The 21,251-nt window shown below is 37.5% G+C and overlaps 1 protein-coding gene across 5 annotated transcripts; it reads left to right on the forward strand.

Moving 5' to 3' along the window:
* Positions 1-578: 578 nt before the first annotated feature.
* On the forward strand, positions 579-20,687 carry LOC103977316 (ubiquitin carboxyl-terminal hydrolase 2). 5 transcript variants are annotated; one of them, XM_065097731.1, is made up of 9 exons: positions 579-797; positions 2,986-3,043; positions 13,808-13,885; positions 13,993-14,026; positions 16,077-16,127; positions 18,177-18,223; positions 19,410-19,456; positions 19,541-19,643; positions 19,743-20,687. In XM_065097731.1, the coding sequence occupies exons 5-9, from the start codon at positions 16,097-16,099 to the stop codon at positions 20,517-20,519; spliced, it is 1,005 nt and encodes a 334-aa protein (XP_064953803.1). In that variant the 5' UTR covers positions 579-797; positions 2,986-3,043; positions 13,808-13,885; positions 13,993-14,026; positions 16,077-16,096; the 3' UTR covers positions 20,520-20,687. The 5 variants fall into 5 exon arrangements, with proteins under 5 accessions (XP_064953803.1, XP_009391087.2, XP_009391086.2 ...); XM_065097730.1 differs by lacking the exon at positions 579-797 and adding an exon at positions 1,098-1,401; XM_009392811.3 differs by lacking the exons at positions 13,808-13,885; positions 13,993-14,026 and adding an exon at positions 1,280-1,401 and having other exon boundaries at positions 586-797.
* Positions 20,688-21,251: the final 564 nt, after the last annotated feature.

A 21,251-nucleotide genomic window follows, 5' to 3' on the forward strand; every position in this document is an offset into this window, starting at 1 on the left:
CTAAACCCTAAACCCTAAACCCTAAACCCTAAACCCTAAACCCTAAACCCTAAACCCTAAACCCTAAACCCTAAACCCTAAACCCTAAACCCTAAACCCTAAACCCTAAACCCTAAACCCTAAACCCTAAACCCTAAACCCTAAACCCTAAAACCCTAAACCCTAAACCCTAAAATCTAAACCCTAATCCCTAAACCCTAAAACCCTAAACCCTAAACCCTCAACCCTAAACCCTAAACCCTAAACCCTAAACCCTAAACCCTAAACCCTAAACCCTAAAACCCTTAACCCTAAACCCTAAACCCTAAACCCTAAACCCTAAACCCCAAACCCTAAACCCTAAACCCTAAACCCTAAAAATGGAATAATTGCTTTAAATCTTAATTATTCCTTTATTTTTGGTTTTTTTTTTAATCTTGATATCCGATTACCCGATATGTCGGTTGGGCGGGCGCTTGGACATTGCGCTCGTTTGGGCCCAACCAGTGCTGGGCTTTTGCGTCGGCCTTAGTCAATGTACTGGGTCAAACCTGGGTCATGATAAACTGCACTGGTCTCCCCCCGACGCACTACCCGGGCGTTCCCGTGCCCTAAGCGGTTGCTGTTCTCCCAGCGGCGACTGCGGCGTTTCCTCGGCGGACGGCGGCTGTAGTCCTCTCCGTCAGCGAACAGCGGAAGCATCGGCGGTGTCTTCCTCCGGCGAGTTCTTGTCGCTGCCGCGATTTCCTCGGTGAACTGCGACTGCTGCGTCTTTCTCTCCATCTTTGTAACGGCAGAGGCGGCGTCTCTGCCCCCTGGTATCTCTCTCTTTCTCCTCTTCTTCGTCCTTTGCCGTCGCCGCCCCTCGCCCGATCCCTCCTCGCTCCCCCTCCCTCTTCCCCCTTGCCGCTAGGCAAGCTATTAGGTTTCTCCTCGAGCGTTTCTCTTGCTCTTGTCAGTCCCCGGCTCACGGCCCTGTTTTTTCGGATCAATTGCTTCGCTTCGTATTCAATCTTGCCCTCTAGTTTTGATTCTTGATGGGTTTTTTTTTTTGTCGTCTTCAATCTTGCCCTAGCTCTCGGTCGCTCTCGTTTCGGATCCATCTTTCTTCTTCGCTTGGTCTTCAATCTTGCCTTCTAGTTTGATTCTTGAAGCTGTCTTTTCTCTTGTTCAATCTTGCCTCCTCGTGTTCCTCCTTTTCCTGTCGTTTCGATTCTTGAAAGGATCTTTCCTCGTCTTCGGTCATGCCCTGTGGTGTCGATTCATGATATCTTCTCAGTCTTGGCATTTTGTTTGGAAGTCAGTTGAGTATGGAATTGCAGCGGGCTGTTCATGACTGACCACGATAGAATCGGGGCTCTGAGGACTCAGGGGCTTACTAGTGGAAAGTGGATAGACGCAGACGATGGCATGACCATTCTGGTATCTTTCGAGGCCTACATATATTGTTCTGATCCTTTAATGGTGCTCTTGTTTTTCTTCAAGTTTGATGCGTCTAAAGACATCTTTTAGTTGTGTGAATACACAGTATAATGGTGTCAACATTGTTATGGTAGTTCGGAGCAGACAGTTAGGGAAGTGATCGGCATAGATGCTAAGTTTCCTTGGGTATTTCGATGGTTGTCAAATCAGGTTATTAGTACACAAGATTCAATTATTTGTGGATTTTGTTTTGTGTGTGGATTAGTAGACAATATTCAATAGTAGTCAAGTCGGATTCCTATGTTATTTCAATGATTCCTTTCCCCCTCCCTTCCAAAATTCTGTCTCCTATCCCAGATCCTCTTTCCACCACCTCATCTTCAATATAGGTTATTCCGGATCCTCCATCAAGGAGCGTCTCAACAATGGCTTGTTAAGGACCGTGCTGGACCATGTTGTCAAACACCAAAAGTTTCGTCAGGGGACCCTGCTGGACTTTAAACCCTAAACCATAAACCCTAAATCCTAAAAACCCTAAACCCTAAACTCTAAATCCTAAAAACCCTAAACCCTAAAATCGTAAATCGTAAATCGTAAACCTAAACCCTATACCCTAAACCCTACAATTGTAATTAGGGCTCGACTTGGACAATGTTCCGATTCAATTACAATTAGGTCAAACTTGAGTCGAGTTAATTTGGATCTTTACTTTGAACCAAATAAGAATCGTGACACCACAATACCCCGCCCCTTACCGACGTCACAAGAAAGTGCCCGGGCATACTCGTGCCCTAAACACAGCCACTCTCTCCCCAGCGCCGACTCTCTTTCTCCCCAACGACGACTGCGGCGTTTCCTCGGCGAGCGGTTGTCTTCCTCTCCATCGGCGAACAGCGGAAGCAACGACGGTGTCTTCCTCCGGGGAGTTCTTGGCTACGGCGTTTTCCTGGTAGATTTTGTTTTGTATGGATTAGTAGACAATATTCAATAGTAGCCAAATCGAATTCCTAGGTTCTTTCGATGATTCCTTTCACCCTCCGAAGATTCTATCTCCTATCCCGGATCCTCTCTCCACCACCTCATCTTCAATATAGGTTATTTTGGATCCTCCGAGTTGCTCTTGGCGTTGCGACATTTTCTTTGGTGAATGACATTTTCCTTAATGAAACGACAACGATGACATCCCTTCCCCGATCCTCCTCCCTCCTACCTCTTCCACCTTTTGTCGTAGCTCCTCTCTTGGTTTAGAGTATGATCAAGATGTATGCCAATAAGGTCATCACCAGAAGGAAGAGGCCCATCAAGGAGCACCTCAACGATGGCTCGATAAGGGCCATGTTGGACCATGTTGTCGAACGCCAAAAGGCTCAGCAGGGGACCCTATCGGACCTTTCTTGTTATCGCCAAGAAGTGGAAGACCAAAATTAGATTCTTTTTATGGAAGAAACTTCTCTTGATCCCCCTAGATTTTACCCTTAACCACTCTTGTATATAAGATTTTGGGTGTTTTTAATGTTTATATCTAGGCTTAGGATTTTTTGTTTGGTTTTTTGTTCTGATTTTGATTTTGATTTTCTTTTGTAGGCATCAAGTGCCAGGCAAATCAGGTGTGGGTGATGATTTAGGTGTACACTCTCTTGCGGTAAGCATCACGTCGTGAACTTGAGTGATTTTAGTTGTTCTTTGTTTTCTTCTTTTTAACAACTATATTGTACGGCTTTCTATTTCATGAGAAATTGGGTAACAACAAATTAATGGGACTTTTCAGAGTATGATGTAAATGGATCTTGAAATTTTCCACACTATTACATATGATAGTATTAATTACTCATTTGGTTGCATACACTTGTTCACAAACATTGGTTTAGCAACAGTTCATCCTATAACCTGACTAGCATTCATTTTGAGGTCATTTTATGTTCCACTCATCGTCATATAGTGGTGTAATGCTGGAATACTACTTGAAGGGTGGTGCTAAATTCTAACAAAAAGAAGGAATAATTTATGATGTCTTAAATGCGAAGAAAATATGTGTTTGTCAATTTGTTGTTATATCTTTCTATTTTCTAATTATCTAAGCACATTTATAGGTGGTGATGTTACAACTTCTACAAGGTCTTGTTCTTTCATGTTTTCCGTTTCCTAATTTGCTGGCAGTAATTTTTTTTGTTATTAGAAGCTTTTGTACCATTTGTCAGAATTATTTACAAACTTATTCAATTAGTGCTACTTAAAGTTATCCGTATCTTAAATTGTAATACTTGTTTATTTTGTGAAAAAAGAAGCGACACTATGCACATAACAATAGCAATAAAACTAATCAGACTGTATAGTCTCATGATTGTGTCTTTATCTCTTGAAATATTGCATAGTTCTCCACTTTGCTTTTGCTTATTCTATTTATGGATGCTCATGCCAACCCTAAATCTGTATTTGGGTCCCACTACTATGGTCTTGTGGTTCATGTGGCTTTAGAAAATGGTCGAGTGTTGTGTTATTTTTAATTCATTCTCTCTCTCTCTAAAATTGATGGAGGAATTAGATTGTGATGAAGTTGGGAATTAAGGTTTCACACCAGCCTCTTGCAAATTGCAATTTTGAGTTAGATTGACATGCAATGCTTGTTAACTATTTAGACAAAGAAGACTTGTAAGTGTGGTTGGTACAAGACAATCAAGGTTGTTTAGCTTTGACATGAAGGAGCTTTTGAGGGTCGACTAATCGATGATTTTTACATTCCTAAACTCACAAAATTAGATAAGTCTTTATTATCTTAAAAAACGTTGAAGTTGCAATCTTCTATGTGCATCAACATGCATTTGATGTAGATCATTATCTGCACATGTTAATTTATACCCATGGATATATATATCATATACTTTATTTGACATGTAAAACCAAATAACAAGAATAGTGATTAAACTCATAAGGTACTCTATGACATTTTTTAATTAAGAAATAAGGAGGTGGTACTTTCCATAACTTTGTAGAAGAATAAGTAGTTTTGCTAATTTGTTTATCTAGGGAGGATTAATATAGTCGAAGGTGCTAGGCGCTAAAAGACACCAAAGTGCTAAAATGCCCATGGCACTAGGTGCGTACTTAAGTGAAATTAAACACTCCTAAATATTAAATTTAAAAGACATGATAAATTTAATCATTTCCAAAACACTAGGAAGTGGTTCTGAGTTGCTATCATTGGGATGGGAAGAGGGAGGAGGTATGAGAGAGAGTTGTCGGTTTATCGACTGAGAGGGGAAAGGGGAAGAAGGACAAGGCATGAGAGAGGGTTTTTCTTGATGGTGCTCTTAGCCTCTCTTAACATATTGAGGAGCTCAGGGAGAGTCACCTAAAGCTTGTTCATGTTAAAATTCATAATGAACTGAGAAAAGGAGTCTGGAAGGGTCTAAAGCATAAGATCCATACGCGAATTATCCTCTAGGATCATTCCTAGACCCGTGAGTTTCTTTATCCACTCAATCATCTTAAAGACATGGTTCTGAACCAGTGTCCTCTAAGTTACCCTAGCGCGGAAGAGACTTGTATATCTCATATTGTTGAGGCCTTTCTTGCTCCTTAAACAATTTATGAAAATATAAGAGAATGGATCTGGTATTCACCTTTTTATGTTGTCTCTGTAACTCAGGAGTTATGAAGCTCTATATAACACTGAGCAAGAGTGGAATCGTCTAAGTATTTCACGTAGCAAGCGATCTCATCCTCACTTGCCCCTTCCTCGGGAGTGGGCATCATTGTGTTAAAGATATATGCGATTTTCTATGTCATGAGAACGATTATCTAGTTGCAGAGTCTATCCATGTAATTTATAGTAGTGAGGCGGTTGACATCATGTATGCCATGTAATGGATTGGAAAGCGACATGCTGTTGACCAACAAAAAGATGTAGCAGAAAAATAAATAACACGTAAATTTTGTATAAAGTAAATGATCAAGATAAGGACTTCTATCTTAATCTACTCTTAATATTTTTTAGCGAAACACATAACTCCCTCTGATATGTGTATCAGAAACCCTCGACGGATCTTTAGTGGGGATCAAGATCCAATCGATGTCTTAGTGTAATCTCGCCGGACTCGACCAATCATACTAAGCTCGAAAAAGTAGGCAACTCTTGTCGATCACAACTCCTTGTGATTCTCGTCATATTCGGCCTTCGAAACGTCATGGTCTCGAGGGACTTGACCAACCATGATGCTCGGTTAAGTCATCACCATCGTTACAAGATGAGTCTGATTGATGATATGCCCTCGAGGGTCTCCTCTTATAAAGCCATTGTAAGATTTTGTAAAAAAGAAAAGTTAAGCCCAAGGTTTATTAGACCTTTTGAGGTCATTGAGAGGATTGGTTCTATTGCTTACCGGCTTTGCCTAACGATCATTTTTATGTCATATCCATTATATATTTTATGTTTCAATGCTCAGAAAATATATATCAGATTCCTCTCATATCATCAAGTATGAGCTGATTGCAATTGAAAAAGACTTGTCTTACATGGAAGAGTCCACTCAGATCATTAATAAAAAAGAGAAAATCTTAAGAAAGAGAATCATTCCTCTCGTTAAAGTAATTTGAAAGCATCATTTTACGATTGATAAGACTTGGGAATTAGTGGAAGAAATGAAGAAAGGTTATTTTAATCTTTTCGTCGAATGAGGTATGGCAAATTTAGAGGACTAAAATATTCTTTTAAGGATGGGAGAGTGTAATATCTCTCATTTTTAAAAATTTTGCTAAGGCTTATTTGTAATATAAGGACCTATTTGTAAATATAAGGATTGTTTAATAATTCTTTTACAATAAATAACTTTATATTAAAAGCTTATTACCAAGTACCTAAATGTGTATCTTAGCAATTTGATATGATTTGTGAAAGATTCATATTAAATTAAAAAAATATAGAGGACATGTGTCACTTGCTAACATTAGGATAAGTTAAAAAAAAAAGGACATGTGTCGCTTGCTAACCTTAGGATGGTGCCACTTATATTTGTTCTATGGATGATATGTAAGCTTCTTTCATGCATGTTTGCCACCTTATAATCCTTGTGTTTGCCAAACTTAAGTAATTAGAGGTGAAATTAAAGGAAAATTTACCAAATGAAAGAAACTTGCTGCAACCAAAGTAAGCTTGATAAGAGAAGAGAAGAGGAATTGAAGTAGAAGAAGTTTTGCTTTGGCTTGATGTTTTGGATCAATTCCTCACATTTGGGAATCAAATGTTTCTAAGGCTAGTGTTAAATGTTTTGTTGTATAAGTACACTTTGCGTCTAATTAAATGTTGATGGTAAATATGAACTTATGTGTTTTGTAGAGGTTTTAACGGACCTCTCATGTTTAGGATTTTATAATGTTAAGTTTAATTTGTATAATGATACGAACTTATGATAAATGTTGGTTTTGTGATTGTATAAATTCCCACACTTGTTGATTTATGATGTGGTTATCGTTTAGTTGAGTTGGCTTTGGATTTTATGAATCATCAAGTGATGTGGTGTATGATTATAATTACATAGGCTTAAGAATTGTGGATTATGGGTGTAAATTATAACTTGAATGATTTTTAGTATCCTCAAATGTGGTTTGTATCCAGGATTAGATTGTTGATTAAATTTTAATATTATGGATTTTAAGACAGGATCACACCTCCTGATATGATAATTTAGGGGGCGTGACGAAGGTGGTATCGAAGCATGATTTTAGGATCATTGAGATATTTAATACACTTGATGTACAAAATTATATTAAGGTTTAGTAATTATATAGAGATCGATGAAAATTTTTTTTGATGTCTTTTAGTAATTTAGGATGACAAGGACATCTGGTCCTCTTGCTTCATCTTCTTCTGGTTAATCCATGAGGCCTTCGGCCTCGTAGGTCCCATTGTCACCTCTATGCTTCCATCGTGCCTCCTCGTTTAATTACATTATAATCATAGACACGTAGGCCTTAATAATAATAATTACATTAATGATATTATTATTATTAGAAGAAAATTATGATTTGAATATTATGAGAAAACGACAAGGCCTATTGAGATTTGAATATTGCGTCTATCTAGGTGCGGTATGATCTTATTCAACAAATTTAAAAAGGACAACTATGTGATTCACATTTAATCTACTTGAGGAATGAAGTAGAAAAGGGATTGAAGTCGAATTTTCAAATTTTAGAGGATAGCCTATTGAGATTTGAGATAGAGTATATGTTCCAAATGACTCTGATATCGATAACCAAATCCTGAAGGAGGGTCATAATTGAAAGTACACCATTAAATCCCGATAGCACTAAGATATATAAAGATCTCCAAAGTTATTATTTGTGGGAAGGCATGAAGAAGGAGATTGCAATGTATGTTTTAAAGTGTTTTGACTTGTCAGCAAATCCAAGCAGAACACCAGAGATCTGGCGATTTGTTTCAACCTTTAGATATTCCTGAATGGAAATGAAAATGTGTTATCGTGGATTTTGTTTCAGGAGTACTCGGAACCGCCAGAAAGCATGATGTTATTTGGGTTATCATTGATCGGTTAACCAAATCTGCATATTTCCTATTGATCAATATGACTTATTCTCTTGATAGGCTTGCAGATTTATATATCAATGAAATAGTAACACTTCATGGTGTTCCAAAAAAGATCTCTAATAGAGACTTCAGATTTCTTTCAAAATTATGGAGAAGGTTACAGGAATCTCTAGGCACTAAAGTCAAGTTTAGCATTGCTTATCACCCTCAAACTGATGGTTAATCAGAAAGAACCATTCAATCTCTTGAAGATTTACTTAGAGCCTATATTATGGATTAGAAAGGTGATTGGGATAAAGATATCTCTTATTAAATTCACTTACAATAATAGTTACCATTCGAGCATTCGAAAGGCTCCGTATGAAGCTTTGCATTGGCAAAGGTACAAAATGCCTATAAGTTAGGAGGAAGTTGGTGATAGAAAGTTGTTAGCACCAGACAAAGTGCAAGAGACTACTGAAAAGATTCGAGTTATAATAAAAAGGCTAAAGATTGCTCGAAGTCATCGTAAGAATTATGTTGACAATAGAAGACGAGATATTGAATTTCAAGTAGGGGATTTTGTATTCCTGAAGGTCTCCCCTTACGAAGGCATTGTAAGATTTTGGAAGAAAGAAAAGTTAAGCCCAAGGTTTATTGGACATTTTGAGGTCATTGAGAGGATTAATTCTATTGCTTACAGGCTTTGTCTTGAAACCATCTTTATGTCACATTCATAATATATTTTATGTTTCAATGCTCAAAAAATATATACAAGATTCTTTTCAAATTATCAAGTATAAGCCGATTGCGATCAAAAAATACTTCTCTTACATGGAAGAGCCCACTCAGACTATTGATAAGAAAGAGAAGATCCTAAGAAATAGAATCATTCCTCTCGGTAAAATAATTTGGAAGCATCATTTTACGGATGATACGGCCTGGGAACTAGTGGAAGTAATGAAGAAAGGTTATCCTTTTCTTTTTGTCGAAGGAGGTATGATAAATTTAGAGGACTAAATTTCTCTTTTATGGAAGGGAGTGAAATATCTCTAATTTTTGAAAAAATTGTAAGGACTTATTTGTAATGTAATGACCTATTTGTAAATATAAGGATTGTTTAATAATTTTTTTTTCATTAAATAACTTTTTATTAATAGCTTATTGCTAAGGACCTAAATGTGAATCTTAGCAATTTAATATGATTTGTGAAAGATTCATATTAAGTTAAAAAAATAGAGAACATGTGTCATTAGCTAACTTAAGGATGGTGCCATTTATGTTTGTTCTATGAATGACACGTAAGTTTCTTTCATGTATGTTTGCCATCTTATAATCCTAGTGATTACAATAGGCGCTCGGGCGCGACGAGGCGAGGCCCGAGCGCCTCGCTTCATTTCTAGGCGACGTGCTTCAAAGAGGTGCCGCTTGGGCGCTTGCCCGAGCCCAATCTATCACAGACTTAGTTGGTTTTGCCTAAGTCGTGCGGCACCCTTGCGTATCCATCCACAAAGGTCAGCCTCCCCAAAACCTCCCATGGTCCCTTAGGATCTACAAAAGAGAAAACGGGTTAGTGAAAGCGCCTCACTCGGGATCCACAAGCAAACATTTTAGGAAACACTTTATAGACAGTGCAAATTACAAACAGACTTTACAAGCTCTAAACAGTTGCACAACAAAGGGTCAAAATGGTCCACTATAGGTCGAGTATCTCTCACAAGTGTCCACATGATACAATATTTATTTACATGCCTAAGAAGGCCACCAACCCAACTAAAATGGGGTTGTTAAGCCTTCAACCGTTCCTCTATATGCTGTGCAAAGCATGAACAAACAGAAAGACACGGACATACATAAGTATTACATCAAACATCCTGTTTAGAACTTTGTCCGTGACATTCTCCCCACTTATTCTTTTGACGTCCTCGTCGAAGCCTTTGTCGAACCGGGATCTATCCCTACTGGATATCTGTCTCGTTGGAGCAACATCTCTCTTTGCTTCTTTCTCTCTGAAAGTTTCGGAGACCACCATCCCCTTAGACTACTCCGATTTGCTAAACAAACTATGCATTGTTCTGTCTCCTGCAAACGCACTTGTTAGATTGCGGCTCCACGTCAATACAACCCCCGTTACACCACTCAAGGCCTAGCAACATGCTGAACTCGCTGCACACTTCAGCCTCCTACGGACGTATCCTTCACATGCCAAAGAGAAAGTTTCAATGCTCCATGGCGCCGAGTTTCGGTCGCCTTGGGATGGCCGTGAATATTCCATCGTCCACATACAAGCCCATGCATGAGTACCGAATTCATCAAGTTAGCAATTCCCCTCACCTCTATACTCTTTCGGTCGCTGAGCAACTCATTCCACCTTGCATGGTCTTATCCTTTACCAAGTGCCTCGCTTGCTTTGAGCACCATCAAGTATAGTTGTCAACGTCGAGTCGTAGCTCAAACTCAGCCATCCCAACCTTTGTGTTTTCTGTATTCTTCCAAGCTTGCTTGTTCTCGTGGTGCCTCTTGCTCTAAGGGTTGGCCATTCCTTTGAATGTCAATCTCAGATGCCCGCTCCTCCGAGCGACTCCTTTTCCCTACATCTCCATGCCCGTTTTCCCCCAAACGGTCACGCGTGTGCTGATTGCCCTCAACGCAGCCTCACTAGGTCCCCCACATTTGCATGCCAAGTGTTTCTATGAGTGCTTGTCCTGCTCTGATACCATCTATCACGGACTTAGCTGGTTTTGCCTAAGTTGTGTGGCACTCTTGCGTGTCCGTCCACAAAAGTCAATCTCCCCGAAACCTCCCATGGTCCCTTAGGACCTACAAAAGAGAAAACGGGTTAGAGAAAACGCCTCACTCGGGATCCACAAGCAAACATTCCAGGAAACATTTAATAGACAATGCAAATTACAAACAGACTTTACAAGCTCTGAACAGTTGCACAACAAAATGTCAAAATGGTCCACTACAGATCGAGTATCTCTCACAAGTGTCCACATGACATAACATTTATTTACAAGCCTAAGAAGGCCACCAACCCAACTAAAATAGGGCTGTTAAGCCTTCAACCGTTCCTCTACATGTTGTGCAAAGCATGAACAAACAAAAAGACACGGACATACACAAGTATTACATCAAACATCATGTTTAGAACTTTGTCCATGACAAATCGTCGGGCGCTTCGGGCGAGCGCCTGGGTTAAACTAGGCAATCGAACCAGATTTTTAGGTCTGGTTGGTCTCCGGTGCTTTAGTTGGTTCAATCGAACCAACTAAATCATCGATATCAGGCTCCCTCTCACGATTTCCTCGACTTCCCCAACCCTAACACTCGTGATTTTGCCGTCGAGATTTCTTCTCCATCGTCGTTGCTCTCTGCTGCCACTGTCGCTGCTCGTCGCTGCTGTTGCTACTCGTCGTTGCCACAATCGTTGCTTGCCGCTGCTGTCGCCGCTCCCGCTATCGCTCGTCGCTCTCGCTACCTCTCGCAGCTCCCCCTCCCACCCTCGTTGTTGCTCTCCGTTGTCGCTCATCGCTCCCGCTCTCGCTCCAATTACGGTCGTTGCCTTAGCAGCCTCAGTCTTCTCACACTCTTCTTACTATACTGTTAACAATATATTAATAGTATACTACTCACTGTATACTAATAATATTATTTTTATTTATTAGATTCATAATATATTATTTTGATTTTAATACTATTAATTTTTATTTATTTAAAATTATTGTTAGGTTTCAAAATAAATGACAAGTGCACAGAGCAACTCAATAGATTTGATGTAAAATTTTATTGTTATGATTTTTAAGACTTTTTATTAATGTGTCGTAGTATAGCCTTGTTAGAGCCCTTGCAGCCCACCCTCCTCACTATTCGGCACAAAACAATATAGATGACTTAATATAAGGCTCCCTTTGGCTTAGTCAAGAGCTTGACATGGTATTTTATGTCTAACTTAGAGAATAGACCGAGCCCTTGTGTAGTTGGTTTAAGACTGATCCATGGCCCCTTATGACCTATGTAGTAGCCTTGCTGTGTGAGCATTTAGCAGCTTACCCATGGGCCCTTGTGGCCTTGCTAATGTCTTAAAAATTAATTGAATCATAACAGTTTAATTGATTCAGGACTCTTTTGAGGATGATTCTAAACCATTATTGTCTATTTCAAGCTAGTTTTCACTAACAATCTTGCTTATGATAGATGAAGATCAATTATTTTATACAAAGTCCTCTTTTAAGACTTAGAATTAAATCTTACACTTGAAATTCGTTTGGAATAACTCTTACAATATAAAAAAAAATTCTCACAAGGTTAACTCCACTCTTAATCTTAGGAACACTTATTTTAACTAATTAACTTGGTTAGATATTTATAGAATATCCGATCATTCCAAAATATAAAGTAAATTAAGAAAAAGTATTTCTAAATCATGAGTACTAATGTTACTATAATTCCTCGAGGCAATACTATGGTTGAAACGATAAAAAGACATCACCTAAGTTGTTCGAGATATGTCAAGCGATATCATCACTAGGGCTATATGATACCATCGTTAAAGTTGGACAGTATTACCATGTAGACTAGGCTTCCAAGCCTAATAAGAGCCCAAAATAACCCAGAAACCAACCTAAACACTTGGTTTTATAAAGACCTGATTTGAGCCTAAATAACAACTTAATTGTAGCTTAATGAAGCATATGTATGGACCCAAAGACTCAATTAAGGCTCCAAGGACCTATGCAAAGCATCGATGACTCAATCAAATGTATCAATCATTCATCTATTATACCATCAAGTCTATCGACAAGTCATCTTATATTTTGACACATCTTTTAACACATTGTTTGATCTTTACACATCATCATATTCTCTAATACGTCGATTTGTTCAACTCTGATACATCATCTGATCCTCTTACACAATGTCTATTTTTTCAATATGACATTTGATCTTTATCGTAATATCTAATTTTATCATCGAGTCATCCTTAACTCATCATATGTTTAATTCTTAAAATTTATCAAAATATGAGATTTAATATTAAGCTTTATAAATGTAAAAACTAAAGCTTTAAAAAAAGAGAAGGAGAATAAGAATGGGGTCTTCGTCACTATCAAAATAGAACATTGAGCTTTACGAAGACAAAATGGAAGGAGAATGAGCTCAAAAGACACCTCTCATAAGGTAACCTATATTCATTCACACAACAACCATAAAACTCATCAATCCGCTTTCAACCCATTTTGGACAAAATAAACCATAATAAATCGGAGGGAACCCATCTCGCACCGGTGGTCAAAGAGCCAGTGTTTTAGGTGATTAATTTGTATTTCAAAGAATACATATGAGGGAGTCCCACACGAACTCGGAGGATCTATCCAAATCCAACACCGACTCACCCGATTGCGATCGATTAGATGTACCTCACTGGAGGAAGAGTTGGGTCCCGTCGGTTGTTTCGCGAGGCCCACATTTTTTATTCCAATCAGGAGGCAGTAAGAAAGAAGAGCTATGGATAAATGGTAGAAGAAGCGCTTTTGTGACTGTCCGGATCACTATAAAATAACATGAGCCCCTCGCCTGTCCTGAGCCTCCTACGCCCCCACCGTAGATTGATGATATCGCAGTGACTTTGTTCCTCCTTGCGTTGTTCGTCCTCTTCAGTTGCGGCTGCTCTGCTTGTTGCTTGTTTGAGAGCGCTGTAAGCTCTATGCCTCTTGTTGACACCGGTTTCTAGGGTTTAAAAGGTTTATGCCGTTTATATTTAAGGAAGGTACAGCCGAATATCTAGTTTTGTGGATCTCCACCTGAATTTCTTATAGACTATGTTCTTGTTCGAATTATTTATCATTGATTGTTATGCTTCCTGACTTAATTGTGACATAGGAGAAACTTTCGGAACAGAAATTGTGGCTTGCTTTGAAGTGGGAATATCATCCTTGAAAAACGCTTGAAAAAGAAAAGGTGTTTTTTCTTGCGTTATCTGCATCAGATGTTTGGCCAATGAAAAGTCCAAATTTTGTCATGTATTCTGATTTTTTTTTAAACTATTGTTTTTGTTTTAATCCCAGATGGGACAAGCTATGTGGGAGAGATGATTAATCGGTTTGTTATATTACATTTTTGCAGATTATTTTCAATTTTGCTTTACATTATATGTCTAGTTATAACCTTTGCTAAGCAGGCACCCTTCCTTACCGCCTCCTTTGTTATTCACTTGGTAATTTAGCAATAACAGCGTATGTTTGGAACATGTTTAAATACAAACCCTGAATGAGTAGGTAATTTTCTCTTACAATCACTGTCTTGTTGAATGAAAGCGACTTGTGCCTCCATCACTGTGCAACTTTGATCTTAGTTTATTTTAGTTAAATATTTATTATATTAGGGAAGTAAATTATGATTTTGAACCTAGACTAAAAGGAGGTAAAAAGTGTTCTGTTCCTTTCTTGAAGATATTTAAGGAAGTTTCTTGATGCGAAAATAGATTATAAGGAAAGGTCTATATACTGGTCATATCATAATAAGTAGAATCACCTTTTTTGTCTGATATGATAAATATCTATTATTCATGCCTTCTCTCTTTCACTATTTTTAAGTTATTTTTACTTTACTAAAGACTTAAAGCATTATGTATCCTAAGTCTAAAACAATATTTTTTTTACAATGTATATGTGGCAGCTGTAACATAAATAGGACCAGTGACAAAAGCAGCTCGATCAAAATGTACTTGTTTGCATAATACATGTCATGTACTTGGAGATTCATTTTTGTTTTTCCCCCCTCTCTGGATTGTTGCTGTGAGAGATTTTTCTTTATTGTCCATCTCAGTCCGCTAGAAAAATACTTTCGAGAATAAATAGTCTCCTATGCAAGTACCCCATTATCTATAATGTCGAAACTTTTCATTAGAAAAAAAGCATATCTCCTTGGAAGTTTCATCATGCAAAGCTATCTGTTCTTTAGCACAGAGGATGTGAAATTGCATCTGGTTTTTCGTATTTGATTACCTTTCTTTATTTTAAAAATTTTTTACTTTTCCTTTCCGGAAATATTATACTTAAATGAGAAAATCAAATCATTGAATATCAATACTTGTTGCTATTCTAACTGAAAATGGAGTCTTTGCAGTACTAAGTGACATGCATTCTCTGCTCACCAAATAGGGAAAAGATATCATTGGGGATCTTGCTTATCAGGATATTGATATTCTAAAGTGTACATTAGTTATTGTGATACATGTTTTACTTTTTCCATGTTTTAATGTTTCCCAAGTTTTGATCAGTCGTCATCCATTGGTGTCATGGTAAGGTTGCTAGTTTACTACGAGTCATGGAAACCACCTCTTTGCTTGTGCATTCATTGATGCTCTCTAGACTTCCATTGGTGAGAACTTGTGCATTGGACCATTCTTTTTTGCTATCCATTGCTGTAAGGTTGAAGCAGAACATGTGTTCTCCATCGATGTGTATTACGTTTTTATGCTAAAACAGAGTGCCACCAACCTATATGAGCCTTCTTTCAAACTTATTTTTACTGTGTTTTCTTCTAGTATGATTGAATTGAGAACTGTTCGTCTGTACCCAACCTTGGCATGTCTTGCTCTGATGTCCCATTTCTTTTTTGTGCTTATTTAGCATAAGTTGGATCTGCTATGTTCTCCTTTGAGAATCAATGGACATATTGGGAATCTTCCATTTGACTGGTTTAAACTTGTGAAAAGTGTACATCTTGAAGTTATTATTTACACATCTGAAAAGTGTACTATCGTATTCCATCAGCACTTTATCTTTTCTTTATATTCTTTTAGAGATTGCAAGCACTATGATGCATGGATCTTATTAAGTGATCCTTTTTAGGGAATGTATGTGTGGCTGTTATGAATTGTTACATTTAGTTTAAACTCATTTGGACATGTTACTAAAGTTTCTCAATTTTGGTATGTTCAGCTCATACTAAGGTAGTTACATTTTAACCCAGCAGACACTGATTGGTCATCATTTGGGATTTTTTTTTTTTTTTTCTTGGAAAGTTTTAATCTTATCTTGTTATATTTAAATAACTTTCTGTGTGTTATATTGGGGTGTTTCTTTTTGGGTATAATTTGTGCTGGTTGCATGATTATACTGAAAATTAAATGTGGCAACCTTTGCAGGTTATAAAAGATTTCTCAGGATGTCTTGGTGTACTATTGAGTCTGATCCTGGTAAGTCATTGATATGAAGTGAATTTTTGCTGCTAAAACTATTTTTCATGACATCTTTCTCATGCATATGTCTTTGTCATTAATGGATTCTTTTTTCTTTTGTATAAAGATCAGTCAGATTTCTTTTTTCTGGATTTCTAAACTTGTTGAAGCATTGTGTACTAGATCATATACTTATATGTGACATTTCATCATATAACTTTTTGAATTGAACTATTTTTTCCTTGTATGGGATATTATTTTGATCCAGGAGATGAGACAAATCTCGTGATTTTTTTATGAGACCTGATCTTTTTTCATTCAAAATAGCTGCCAACAGGCTTCTACTTGTACTATTTTCCATCTACCCTGTAGACATTCAGAAATAGCTAACCTAAAAATGAAGGTTGACTTTCATATATAATATTTAACATATGGAGACATAGTTACACGATGCTGGCTCCAAAATTTGAAAACTAGAATCTAGTTTACTTGTTGGTTCCATTTCTAGAAACCAACATTCATTGACCAGTGCCATTGTGCATTTCCTGATTGTGGTTGGTGGACATCTTTACTTGATGTTCAGTAGGATTTCTTTACTTTCGGACATTTTTGAAGAATTTTCAACTAGTAGTGGCCAGGCATAGAGATTCTATTTCTGGAATTTGAGTGAAACACAATGGCACTGGTCAATGAATGAGTTAGTTATCAGGCTTGCAATTTCACTTGGATAGGTCTATACCAATCCAGTTTGGGTGTGAACAGGTACAGGGACCACTCCCGTTTTGAGCGATCCTTGTCATCATTAAAAAAATAATAATAAAACCTTTGTTTACTCTAAAGAATTCATGATTAGCATTCACGATTTCTCTTATCCCTCTAATGCACCTATCTCCCTGCCATCCACCATGTGCTGCCGACCTCGTAGTGGATATGCTTCCTCCTCTTCCTCCACTGTCACCTTCTTCTTTGTGTTGTCGGCCTCAATTCTGGTACACTTCTTCCTCTTCCTCCACTACCAACTCTTCTTCCTCCACTTCATCCACCTCCATCATCACTTCTTCTTCGTCCTTTCTCCTTCTTTTTCCTCGTTCTCTACCACCTCCTCTTCTTCCTTTTCCTCCACCGCCTCTTTCTTCTTCCTTCCTCTTCCTCCTCCATCGTCTTGCTGCTCCTCCTCCACCACCTGCACCACCTCCTCTTCTTCCTGCTTCCTCCCTCCACTGTCTCCTTTTCTTCCTTCTTGTTCCTTCTCTTTCTTCCTACTCTTTCTCCATTGTCTCCTCTTCTTCGTTTTCTTCTTCTTCTTTGATTCATATCGGTGTACCAACACCCAGTATGCTGTACATACCAATCCACTTTAAGACCAGTACAGAGTCCAGTATAAAATTGCAATCCTTGGTTATTTCATCCATTATGATGGTGTTGACATACATTGACATGTTCTCATAGACAGGCTAGTATCTTTTTTGTTATAACAGCTTTCTTTTTTTTTTTAATTGAAATTTCATTATGCATCTGGTTGCTTTTGTTGAGTTGCCAATCTTAGGGTGCATCTATGATGGTTCTGTGTTGCTTTGAGTGTTGGGTAATACTCCTTGTCAATGTATAAAATGTAACAATGCTGCATAATTAGTATTGTCTAAGTGTGAGCTGAGCTTCTTTCAGTGCTAAAGTCAATTTTTTCTGTTAGGTGGTCTATAACTTGGATTAGTGTAATTTCTGGTCTTTTTCCCAGGAGTTACCTGTATATACACAAAAGTCTGGATTCATGGACTTGTTACTGTATCTGATGCCCTATAGTGGATCCAAGAAGTTTCTATATCACAGATGTATGTGATCTGACAGCATCTCGATATAGGCACATCAAGGAACATCACAGATGTTTACCAACTTACTTTTTTTACACTAAGCACCTCTGGGAAGTCACTTTTCAAATTTGAAATTGACACTATATTTTGTTCCCCTGCTATGTTTTGCATATTTAATATGTTGTTATAATATACTTTCTCCATTTCTGTGCGACAATTATTTTATTCCATGTTTAATCTTTTTACCTTGCTCTGTCAGGTGTTTTTACTGAACTTATACAACAGATGCAAGTCAAGGGAGTTCAAGTAAGTTTATCTGCTTCTTTTTTCTTTTTTTTTTTTTGGACAATTGACAATTGGTAGAGCACATGATGACATTTATTGTAGTGTTAATTTATTGCCAGTGCAGATGACTACAAATAATTGGTCAAGGCTTTCCTCATCTTGTGTTCTTCTTGTCATGCATTAGCATAAATATGGAGCACTGGAGGTGGCAAGTTTCTGTTATTAGCCAAGATAATTTGTTATGCATGAAATAAAATAAACTGATGATCATCGTCCAATTCCAGCTTTCATTATAACTTCAGCTGCAGTGACAAAAATAAATTGAAAATTGACCAATAACTGATCTGTACTCAAATATCAGGTTGCTCCTATCTAATTTGTGCATTTTAAACGGCAGAGCTAAGTCTGACATGACCATGCTCTGGTTGTCACAGTTGATGTTGCCTGTCTCAAACCTCCTTTTGTTTAGCATTTTTGAGCGACATGAATCAGCGGAATTTGGAAAAACATTTCCTTTATCTCATATATGGGCATGCTTGAGGCAATTGAATCCATTCTTTTTCCTTCATCTCATTTATGGCCTTGTTAGAGGCAGTCAAGTAACCCCCATGTTTTGGGCTTTCTTTATTGCCTTTAGGGAGTAGTAATTATATAAGCACTTAAACAAGTTTTCAGAACCTTATTCTTTGTTTTGCTTAATATCATCTCTTTGATTGGCTTGGAAGATTAGTATTGTGACCAAGGATTTTAGTACCTATCAGACCGGTATGTATTGATTAGTATTTAGCAATCTGACCAAGTATAGGTATTGAAACATATGGCTCGATATGTGTACAATGTCATTCATTTTATTTTTTTATTTTTTTATGCAATGATATCACATGGTACTGGTCAATATACCACTTGATATACTGGTATCGTTATGATTATTAGATTACTGAAACTATCATCAAACCAGTATTTAAAGTTTTTCCTGTCACAAATTTAATGTAGTATGAAATTATAGATGGTTTGGTTGTCTTTTGTCAAGAGTTGAATATTTTGATTATCTTTTGTACTTTTCTGATGATTATTAAGGTTTATCTCTTTTAATGTTTTTTTATAGAGCATCTACTTCGAGGAGTTTATCATCTTTTCTACTGTTTCAACTTGCATGAATTCTGGTGTGTTGAACAAAATATGTGGTTAATAATATCATTCTCAATAGGTGGAAGAATTATATTCGCTTGATCTGGATTCTCTGGACAACCTGCGGTTAGAATCTAAACCAATCACTCCATCGTGGTTTTTCGTATATTACTCCACCATGTATCTAATTTTTGGCTTTGCTTTTCACAGGCCAGTATATGGGTTGATATTTCTATTCAAATGGCGACGAGGGGAAAAGGATGACCGTCCTGTAATTAAAGATCCAAATCCAAACCTTTTCTTTGCCAGTCAGGTTAGACAAGGAGTAAAAAAATACAATATTGGAATGTTTCTGTGCATTTTTGTGTGTTTGAAAGTTCTTTATATCACTGAGCTGATTGGTTATCTGCAGGTTATTAACAATGCTTGTGCAACCCAAGCTATTCTTTCGATATTGGTGAATTGTCCAGATATAGACATTGGTCCAGAACTATCAATGCTTAAAGAGTTCACGAAAAACTTCCCTCCGGAACTTAAAGGACTGGCAATCAACAACAGTGAAGCCATTCGAACAGCTCACAATAGCTTCGCTAGGCCTGAACCATTTGTACCTGAAGAGCAGAAAGTTGCTGGCAAAGATGATGATGTCTACCATTTCATAAGCTATTTACCTGTTGACGGAGTTTTGTACGAGCTGGATGGACTGAAGGAGGGGCCAATCAGCCTCGGCCAGTGCCCCGGTGGGCCAGGTGACCTGGATTGGTTGCAGATGGTGCAACCAGTAATCCAGGAACGCATCGACAGGTATTCTCAGAGCGAAATCCGATTCAACCTCATGGCCATCATAAAGAATCGGAAGGAGATATACACTGCTGAGCTGAAGGAACTGCAAAAGCAGAGGGAGCATCTTGTGCAGCAGTTGAATGAACATGCAAACACTGCTGATAAAGACAGTCCTGAAGTCGAAGCTTGGAATAAGTCACTCACCGAAGTGACTGCCAGCATAGAAAGTGTGAGCGAGAAGATACTGATGGAAGAAGAGAAGTTCAAGAAGTGGAGAACTGAGAACATTCGGAGGAAGCATAACTACATACCATTCCTTTTTAATTTTCTAAAGATTCTTGCAGAGAAGAAACAACTGAAACCCCTTATTGAGAAGGCCAAGCAGAGATCACGCAATCCAATATAAACAGGGTGCCTTTTCGTGGTGTTTTTAATGGCTAACTAGTTTGAGAATTTGCTTTGTCTCTCAACTCTGGTACCAAAGTATGTTTATTGCTGCAGTTTCTACGAAACTTTCAAGACTAATTTGTCATTTTGGATTGATTTGATTAACATCAAGGTATGTTTCTCGCTACATTCCTGCCAAACGTCTAGTAAAATCTTTGATTAACATAAAGTGTGAACTACTGTCACTTTATGCTTCTGCCATCAGTTTCATGGCTCACTTAGGTTATTTTTGCTGCCTTGAATCAGTTTGCATCAAACAGGTAGCCTGTCATCCTCCCAAAAGAGGATGTCAAAAACAAATAACACGTCAAAAAGCCTCAACCTGGTTTATAGTCCATGGAAATTTTTAAATTTTAACACCATATATGTATTATATTAAGAAAATGGATTCTAAATTCTGATTTATTAATTGGACAACAAACGTTTTAACCGTTAGGATGTCATTTCAAATATAATAAATTATTCTTCCCAGTTTTTAGGATAATATACAATAACAAATAACAACAAACAATGAAGCCTAAATCATTTAATATCGACTATATAGATATTTTATCGTAATTTAAATCTTAATTACAGTTTCTAGTAAAATATTTTATAGTTATATATCAAATATATATATATATATATATATATATATATATATACCAGATAAAAATGAAATATGACGTGCGTTAGAGTTTATATAATTCTA

Source organism: Musa acuminata, chromosome BXJ2-3 (assembly GCF_036884655.1).
Source record: "Musa acuminata AAA Group cultivar baxijiao chromosome BXJ2-3, Cavendish_Baxijiao_AAA, whole genome shotgun sequence".
NCBI lineage: Eukaryota > Viridiplantae > Streptophyta > Magnoliopsida > Zingiberales > Musaceae > Musa > Musa acuminata.

Coding starts and splice junctions, on each gene's coding strand:
- LOC103977316 (XM_065097731.1), top strand. CDS start 16,097: ATGTCTTGGTGTACTATTGAGTCTGATCCTG. Junction 16,128..18,176: donor TACTATTGAGTCTGATCCTG/GTAAGTCATTGA, acceptor TTGCTCTGTCAG/GTGTTTTTACTGAACTTATA. Junction 18,224..19,409: donor TGCAAGTCAAGGGAGTTCAA/GTAAGTTTATCT, acceptor CATTCTCAATAG/GTGGAAGAATTATATTCGCT.